Below are 10,151 nucleotides of genomic sequence, written 5' to 3' on the forward strand. Positions count from 1 at the left end.
ATTGTGATTGATGGCAGTGGTATTCTGACACTCTGGATTTCAGTGCGGGTCAGTAACAGCATTTAACACTCCATAGTGAACATGCGCTGCTCAAAAACAGCCAGTCAGAGTGTAACTGATGGAATGAAACTGAAGCAGCGGGAATCCGACACGATCAACATGATAAACGGCTCAGCTGATGGACTCGTGCTGTAAATATGCCCGTCAATCCGTTAGGAATCACTAACTAGGTCCTTGTGACCCAGTTGTTGAGCTGCAGCAGACTTTATGCAAACAAACGCAGCCTGAATTACTGATGGTTCAGCAGCGGGACGAACCTCAAAACATCAGCTTGATTTTTATAATAACACTTGTAAACCCAGAAACCCTTGGGGTGAGAAACAGCTGGACATCACGTGTGTTTCACAGTCTTCATGTGCTGATGGTCATCTGCTATTCAGGACTTACTGAATCGCAGTATAGAAAGTCTCTCTCGTCCAGCCTGACGTGACAAACACTTGTGACCATTCAGTCCTGATTTCCCCAACAAATCCACAATCTCTTCTAGAAAAGAAAAACACGAGTCCAGTTCAAAAACTGTTGAAGATACTGATGTGAATGCAAATGTGAACATCACAAACACAAACCTGGATCATTCTCTGACACGGTCACCAGATAAAAAAGGCCATGATCGGACAGCAGCTGTGGAATCATGGGAAAGAATCGGTCCATCACCTCTCTGCCACGGATCCCGCCGGCCCACGATGCCTCAATCCCGCGACTGCCTACCTGAACACAAAACACACGACTTGTAATCTCTGACATGATGTTTAACAGCATCACATTCTAACATTTTCATTTTAATTGACAAAAATAAATAAATAAAATGAAATTTTTTTTTTTTAAAAACTACTTAAAAAAAAAAAAAAAAAAAAAACTATAATATTATATCGATCCTAAAATAACATTGTGCATTTAAATGAGTTTGGGAAGAATCTGGATATTTTTTTTATTGTTTAAAAAAAAAAAACTCATGTTGTTACTGTTAACTAAAGCTATTACTTTTTTGGTAACTGAAATAAAGCTAAAAACTTCTAAGAAACAAACTAAAGTACTAAAAAAAAACTAATAACAATAAAGCACATTAAAATCACTAAAGCTTAAAATTAAAATAATAATAAAATAAATACATCAGCATATTCATAAACACTACAACAAATGAAAGAGTGTTTTGAAACGATTCTGTTTCCTTTACAATCAAATAAAAAAAGCACAAATAAATGAAATTAATAAAGCATACAATGTTTAAGTAATTGAGCAGTCTTAGATTATGTTAGATTGAGTAATGTTTTAGTATCTCTGAGATGTACTATTAAAGGTTTTATTAATATTTTGAATTTGTTTTTATTTATTTTTTTTATTTTCAATTCAGCAGACTGTTGTCACTCAATGGCTGGATGTCTAAGTGGTACCCCAGAATAACATAGGTTTCGTAGACAATTGGACAAGTTTTTGGGGCAGACCTAACCTGTTGAAAAGAGATGGTCTTCATCTCTCCTGGGGTGGTGCTGCTCTTCTCTCTAGAAATATGGCACATAGTCTTAGAATTCATACTTGACAAACTGGGGCCCAGGTCAGGAAGCAGACAGACTGGTTAAACCACCCGTCTGCTAGCCGCCTCACATCACAGAAATCAGTTAATTCTCAGCACATAGAGACTCCTCCTCCTAGATGTCATACTACAGAGACCCGAACTAGCAAATGCAAAAAAACGTCCAAAACAATTTAAGGGTAACAATTGAATTGTTGTTCACCAAATAAAAAGACAGGTATAATACAGATAAACAAATGATAAAGCTTGGTTTAATGAATATTAGATCCCTTTCTACAAAAGCTCTTTTTGTAAATATGATATGATCACAGATCATAACTTAGATGTGCTGTTTGACAGAAACCTGGCTAAAACCAGATGATTACATTACTTTAAATGAGTATACCACCCAAGATTACTGATATAAACATAAGTCGTGTTCAAAAGTTAAAGGGGGAGGTGTTGCTATAATTTATAGTAATATTTTCAGTATTTCTCGGAGTTCTGGTTTCAAGTATAATTTGTTTGAAGTAATGGTGCTTCATATAACATTATCTAGAGAAATTAGTGTTAATGATAAGTCCCCGGTGACGTTTATACTGGCTACTGAATACAGGCCACCAGGGCACCATACAGACTTTATCAAATAATTTGCTGATTTTCTATCTGACTTAGTGGTGGCTGCAGATAAAGTCTTAATTGTTGGTGATTTTAATATCCATGTTGAGAATTAAAAAGATGCATTGAAATCAGCATTTATAGACATTCTGAACTCTATTGGGGTCAAACAACACGTGTCAGGGCCTACTCATTGTCATAATCATACTTTAGATTTAATACTGTCACATGTAATTGATGTTAATGGCGTTGAAATTCTGCAGCAGAGCGATGTCTAGATCCTTATACTCGGTGCGTTCCAAACAGGATATATCGCCCTCCGAAGGGCACTTCGGAGTGAAAACAAGCATGGCCACCATATTGAAGGGTCGTTCCAAACCGAACGGCTCCCATGATCCTTTGCACAGATTGTTTGCATGATGACGGCGCCTCCATGTGGGCACGTGATTATGACGCAGAAGGGCACTTCAAGAAACAGTTGTTTGGTCCCCTACACCCTTTAACTCTTCGAAGCTCTCACTTTGGAGGGTAAACCCTTTGAAGGGATTAGGGCATAGGGATGAGCCCTTCCGAATGGAACGCAGGGCTAGTCTCGTGTATACTCCATATAGCTTAAGCTGCAAACTCAACTCCTTGTTACAAATATGGTAGAACCTTCACTTCTACAAGAAAAGACTGCTTTGTAAATAATCTTCCTGACTTGTTTCAATTGCTCAGCAAATCCAATAGCTCAGAACAACTTGATGCTGTAACAGAAACTATGGACTCTCTCTTTACTAGCACTTTAGATATGGTTGCTCCTTTACGCTTAAAGAGGTTAAAAGAAAACAGTCTGACACCGTGGTATAATGAGCACACTCACGCCTTAAAGAGAGGAGCCCAGAAAATGGAGCGCAGCTGGAAGAAAACAAAACTAGAGGTATTTCATATTGCATATAGAAAAGCTCTAAAAACTGCTGGATCTGCTTACTTTTCATGTATTTTAGAAGAAAACAAAAACAGCCACAGACATTTAATCAATACAGTGGCTAAATTAACAAAAAGCATCAACAGGCGCAGACATTTCCCAACAATGACTTTATGAACTTCTTTAGTTCCAAGATCAATACTATTAGAGATAAAATTCTAACCATGCAGCTGTCAGCTACAATATCGCATCAGACAGTGCACTATAGATCCCCTGATGAACAATTCCACTCATTCTCTGATACAGGAGAGGAAGAATTACATAAACTTGTCAAATCATCAAAACCAACAACATGTATGTTAGACCCTATTCCATGTAAACTACTAAAAGAGGTGCTTCCAGAAGTCAAAGTCTTCTGTATATTATTAATTTGTCAATGTCATTAGGATATGTCCCAAAATCCTTCAAACTGGCTCTTATTAAGCCTGTCATTAAAAAAAACATTGATCCTAGAGAATTAGTTAATTATAGTCCATCTCAAGTCTCTCTTTTCTGTCAAAAATACAGTATCCTCTCAGCTTTGTTCCTTCTTAGAGAGAAATGGTATTTGTGAAGATTTCTAGGATTTAGACTGTATCATAGTACTGAGACTGCTCTCATCAGTGTTACAAGTGACCTGCTCTCATCAGCCGATCATGGTTGTATTTCTCTATTAGTGCTACTGGATTCTTAGCGCTGCGTTTGACTATCGACTACAACATTCTTTTGAGTAGACTACAAAATTATGTTGGCATTAGTGGAATTCTATTAGCATGGTTCAAATCTTACTTATCTGAACGTCATCAATTCATAGCAGTGAATGAAGAGGTATCATATCGATCACAAGTACAGTATGGAGTACCACAAGGCTCAGTACTAGGGCCACTGCTTTTCACGCTTTACATATTACCCTTGGGAGATATCATCAGGAAACATGGTGTTAGCTTTCACTGTTATGCTGATGACACTCAGCTCTATATTTAGAGCTACACCGGCGGCGCAGCGCGAGCGGACTCAAACAGAAACAGAGGACACAAGGTGTGTTTATCGATAAGAGTGTTATAATTTAATCAAATAAAATTAAAATAAGTTTTCGCTGTGTTCACCACTCATCATACCACTGCTGTTTCCTCCAGCGAAAATCTAGCCCTTAACACATATGAACGCATACTTTATAAAACGATCATGTTGCTATTTTCATTTGAAAATGTAATTTAATATAAAAATATTACAGTGCATGTGGCATGCCATACAGTCACAGAACTGATTAAAGACAGTGACAGATAGCACTCAGTCAATTCACTCATTTTAACTAAATATCAGAGTGACTGACATATATACTGTACAGTAGAAACATTGTGTGTGGCTTTGTATTAAATAATGACCCAGATCGTGAAATACATTTATTAACCTTAGAGTAAGGGAAGCACAACTCGGGAAATGAGAGCATCCGAGGAGCATGTGCATGCTATGTATATTTATTTTTAATATTTTTAATGTTCATTAATGTTATCCATCGTTTTTTTTTCCCTCTTTTTTTAAAGGGGTCATATGATGATTTCAATTTTATCTTTCTCTTTGGACTGTTACAAGCTCTTGGTGCATAAAGAAGATCTGTAAAGTTGCAAAGGCTAAAGTCTCAAATCAAAGATATATTCTTTATAAAAGTTAAAGAGTCAGCCACACCTACCTAAAACGGCTCATTCTATCACGCCCCCACATACCTACATCTGGGAAGATTTGCATAACACCACCCAAATGTTCATGCAAAGAAAGAAGGGTGCCATGTCGTGAAGGCGCCTGTGTGTTTCGTTGTGAAAGCGAAACTACTTTGTTTGGCCTTCCAAAAGAGGACGATATCTGCTTCGTCATGCATGGAGCTGATCCGTGCTGGTTGCTGAGGAAATACAACAACTTTGCGCTGTGGATCACCATATCGGCTTTCACCGTGGACGAAGCGGAGTCCAGCCCGGGGTCGTCACATGTGGTTGCCGCAAGCCTCCTTCGTCGAATCCGCCAGCCGTGCCGTTCTCAATAGCATGGTTCAAATCTTACTTATCTGAACGTCATCAATTCATAGCAGTGAATGAAGAGGTATCATATCGATCACAAGTACAGTATGGAGTACCACAAGGCTCAGTACTAGGGCCACTGCTTTTCACGCTTTACATATTACCCTTGGGAGATATCATCAGGAAACATGGTGTTAGCTTTCACTGTTATGCTGATGACACTCAGCTCTATATTTAGAGCTACACCGGCGGCGCAGCGCGAGCGGACTCAAACAGAAACAGAGGACACAAGGTGTGTTTATCGATAAGAGTGTTATAATTTAATCAAATAAAATTAAAATAAGTTTTCGCTGTGTTCACCACTCATCATACCACTGCTGTTTCCTCCAGCGAAAATCTAGCCCTTAACACATATGAACGCATACTTTATAAAACGATCATGTTGCTATTTTCATTTGAAAATGTAATTTAATATAAAAATATTACAGTGCATGTGGCATGCCATACAGTCACAGAACTGATTAAAGACAGTGACAGATAGCACTCAGTCAATTCACTCATTTTAACTAAATATCAGAGTGACTGACATATATACTGTACAGTAGAAACATTGTGTGTGGCTTTGTATTAAATAATGACCCAGATCGTGAAATACATTTATTAACCTTAGAGTAAGGGAAGCACAACTCGGGAAATGAGAGCATCCGAGGAGCATGTGCATGCTATGTATATTTATTTTTAATATTTTTAATGTTCATTAATGTTATCCATCGTTTTTTTTTCCCTCTTTTTTTAAAGGGGTCATATGATGATTTCAATTTTATCTTTCTCTTTGGACTGTTACAAGCTCTTGGTGCATAAAGAAGATCTGTAAAGTTGCAAAGGCTAAAGTCTCAAATCAAAGATATATTCTTTATAAAAGTTAAAGAGTCAGCCACACCTACCTAAAACGGCTCATTCTATCACGCCCCCACATACCTACATCTGGGAAGATTTGCATAACACCACCCAAATGTTCATGCAAAGAAAGAAGGGTGCCATGTCGTGAAGGCGCCTGTGTGTTTCGTTGTGAAAGCGAAACTACTTTGTTTGGCCTTCCAAAAGAGGACGATATCTGCTTCGTCATGCATGGAGCTGATCCGTGCATGCTGTTTCTCATTGTGAAAGCAAAACTACTTTGTTTGGCTTTCCAAAAATGGACACGACTAGAATTAAAAAATGGACACGACAGATTGTAAGTACGTTTTTTATATTTAAAGAGTTTTTATATTTTATATTTTTTTATATTTAAAGCGAGTGTTTTGAGCAGTGTAGAGTAGGGCTTGTTGTTTGTCGTTTCTCCGATCACAAATGCAGACATGGTTTTATGTTTACGGGCAACGCAACGCGTAAAAAGACAGTATAAGTCATTATAATCAGTAATTATGTCCCCACTGGATGCAACGAATGCCTCGTTTATAATGGGTTTTCATGTTTTTGAATCATCGCTCCGGCCTGACGGCATCATCACAATATGGTAGGGGCGTAACATATCCGTCACACGCTTGAGGTATTCGGCCAGTTATAACGCACTGGATAGCTGGCCAATCACAGCACACCTTGCTTTTCAAACTGATGAGCTTTGTAAAAATCGACGCGATTCAGAAAGGCGGGGCACAGAGGAGAAACAATAATGTACAGTATGTGGAAAATAATGTTTTTTTTAACCTTAAACCGCATAAATACATTTCATTACACCAAATACACTAAATAATGTTATTTTTAGCAACATCATATGACCCCTTTAAAGTATCAGTTTAGGCACCGGTACGGTTTTAAAAGCATCGATTTGGCACCGGTATCGTAAAAAACCCAATCGATACCCAACCCTACATACCACATTATCGTCCTTCACGTCTGCTGCGATCTCAAAACTCTGGCCGTTTGATAATACCTACCTAGAATATCAAAATCAAGTGTAGGCGGCAGATCCTTTTCCTATTTAGCACCTAAGCTCTGGAAGAATCTACCTAGCATTGTTCGGTAGGCAGACACACTGTCAGTTTAAATCTAGATTAAAGACCCATCTCTTTAACCTGGCTTACACATAACACACTATCACATTTCTTTAATTCAAATCCATTAAAGGATTGTTAGGCTGCATTAATTAGGTCAACCGGAACTGGGAACACTTCCCATAAAACCCGATGTACTCGCTACATCATAAGAAGAATGGCATCTATGCTAATATTAGTCTGTTTCATTCTTATTCCGAGGTCACTGTAGCCACCCAGATCCAGTCCATATCTAGACCAGATAGTGAATCAGCACCTAGAGGTACCTCTACAGCACCTGAATGTCAGCAGAGACCATGTCATCTAGATGAGCCCTAGAGACAGATCCCCTGCGAAGACCTTGTCAACTAGACAGCCATCATAACAAGACCAAGGGAATCAGACAAGTCATCTGCTTTGGTGTTGCAGCCTGGAATTAAACCACACCATGCTGGTTTTGTCTGGCCAGAGGAGAACTGAATTTTTTGCGTTTACAGAATAATCATTCAAATCTCGTTTTCCATTCACTGCTTTATTCCAGAAGTCCTGTTTACTTTCTGCATTTTTTGTGATATTATGATACGTGATATTTTTTTACATTTCAGTTTTAATTTAGTTATGAAAATGAGAAGTGTTGCCCTGGCAACTAACTGAAATAATTTAAACTATATATTTTTAAATTTCATTTGTTGTTTATTTTTCATATATTTTTTATGACTTTAGTTTTTGTTAACTATAAAAGTCCTGGTTTGATTATACAGCTCTATACAGTCTGTCATGACAAGACTGATATTTTTAGATTTCTGTATCATTTTTTGGAGATGCTGAGGATTAACATTTTGTCCATAAAAAAAACTAGTTTCAAGTGAAGATGCCCACTACAGTGTCTGCAGAGGCACAAACAAGTCCTACAAATATATCAATCCACAGAAAAATAGAGGAAAACAGGAAATTACTTCATAGTGTATTGTATAGTACATATTGGGCATCTCTGTCACTTTCAGAGGCATTTTTTGTCTTGAATGATTTCAGAGCTTGTCTCAGTATCTGATCATATGACGTGACACTCGTTTACCTCTTCTGATGGTGTGATGACGTATGGTGGATTGAAAAGAAGCACGTCCACTTTTCCATTCAACCTCGGCAAAAAACACTGGACCTGTGAGACACAACAAAACAACTGAACAAACATGATAAAAGAACAAATCATAAGACAGAAAGAGGACACGAACTGAGAGAAACTTGTTAACATCTATCTCAGGTAAGACATCACACCTGCTATTAATGCACGTCTCCTGTCACTATGTGTGATGAGACTGAACAAGTTTAACTGCCTGTTGTACCACTTTTAGTTTCTGATGGCTGTATTTAGCTTTGTACACTTGATCGGATCACTCAATCCATAAGGATGTTCATACCAGGTGTAAAACAGAGTTGTTATTGTTAACCAGTGATATTTTATAATCACTAATATATACTTTTTGTTATAGTAATATTTTGAAATTGTTTTATTTTCTTGTTAATTTCACGTTAATTTAAGTTTTTCGTTTTTGTGTTTATTTTAGGTCATGATAATAACCCTGTTGTTAACTAAATCTAAAAATATTAAAAATAATTTTCAGTGAATGAAATAAAGCTGAAATAAAATAAAATTGCATTTTAAACAAAGTTGAAGTACTAAAATTACTAAAACTAAATTTAAATAAATGTAAATATTGACATTAAAAATGACAAAAGCACATGACAAAATAACTAAAATTAAAATGAAAACTAAAAGCTAATTTAACATTTAAAAAAAAAATTACTAGAATAGTATATAAATAAGAGAAAACGCATGTGTGGATCTCACCAGGTCAGTGATCACTGGCTGCAGCTGCAGGTCATTACAGTGAGCGGTCTGCAGTGTGCAGCGTGCCGCTACTGGATTCACATCAGTGCAGCTGCAGAACAAACACAAAAGAAGTGACTTATTTGTACAAACCGCGGTGTGAGCTGACATGATTTTTCTGTACTCACAGATACAATGCTTCAGGCCCGACCACAGATGCAAGGAAGGCCGAGATGACACCAGACCCACTGCCCACCTCCAGACACACGGATGGCCTGAAAACATCGACCCATTAGTAGATCAGAATGACACAGCGGAGTTAAGAGTCAATCAGGTTTATCACCTGCTACCCTTCAGCCGATCAGCATCTTTCTCCAGAGCATCCATCAGGAGGAACGAATCTTCAGAGGGTTCGTACACATCTGAGAAAGAGCCGCGGCCGGCCGGAGCATACAAGGGTGTCGGGTACATGAGAGCAGCAAGGTCTGATGGGAAAAAACCAATGCAAGATATTAATAGGGTTCACAAACAAAGCCCATGTTCGCTAGTTGGGTGGTCAGATGTTTCTGAACAGATTTTATGTGCCTCATGCACTGGCCTTCGCACGAGCCGGGCGCAGTCTGGTTTTAAGTGTTGTTTCACACGCAAACGGCTTGATTTTGAGTTTTATGGATTTATTTTCTGAGCTCTGGCACGTCGGAGTGCTCGATGGTGTGAACGTGAAAAGCCCCAAGCGTGTAAAATCTGCTCTGAAAACAAGAAGATTAAGAGAAAAGAAGTTTACAATGTCTTAATGAAGTCTATAAATCCTGCAGCATCCGTCTGAACACGTGAGCTTCATTTCTACTCAATCGCTCCATTAAATAAACCTGATTCCAAACATCTGGACTCACGCGTCTGGAATAACACCGCTGATATCTGTCCTTTTATACAGACCATCAGTATGTTCTGCAGCCGCTAGCAGAACATGCTGTGGTGATACCATGGTACAAAGATGGTAAATATATGGTACTTTAATATATAACTTGATACTGAAATTCATACCATAGTACCATATTAATTTATTACAGTATTTCCAAGGCACTTTTATTAGGGAAACATTGAAATTCAAATGAAATTCAGTCATAATTACTACATAAAAAAT

At 37.9% G+C, this 10,151-nt stretch overlaps 1 protein-coding gene across 1 annotated transcript in view; it reads right to left on the bottom strand.

Moving 5' to 3' along the window:
- n6amt1 (N-6 adenine-specific DNA methyltransferase 1) overlaps positions 1-10,151 on the bottom strand; it is a 23,260-nt gene continuing 13,109 nt past the window's right edge. Inside the window, exons 2-7 of the mRNA XM_016258474.1 lie at positions 9,351-9,492; positions 9,196-9,282; positions 9,029-9,119; positions 8,255-8,338; positions 627-768; positions 1-543 (exon numbers count right to left, since the gene is read on the bottom strand). Of these exons, the coding sequence (XP_016113960.1) occupies positions 437-543; positions 627-768; positions 8,255-8,338; positions 9,029-9,119; positions 9,196-9,282; positions 9,351-9,478 (639 nt within the window). The 5' untranslated portion in view covers positions 9,479-9,492 and the 3' untranslated portion in view covers positions 1-436. The remainder of the gene's footprint in view (positions 544-626; positions 769-8,254; positions 8,339-9,028; positions 9,120-9,195; positions 9,283-9,350; positions 9,493-10,151) is intronic.

The sequence above is a fragment of the Sinocyclocheilus grahami genome, unplaced genomic scaffold, assembly GCF_001515645.1.
Source record: "Sinocyclocheilus grahami isolate Dianchi unplaced genomic scaffold, SAMN03320097.WGS_v1.1 scaffold1691.1, whole genome shotgun sequence".
NCBI lineage: Eukaryota > Metazoa > Chordata > Actinopteri > Cypriniformes > Cyprinidae > Sinocyclocheilus > Sinocyclocheilus grahami.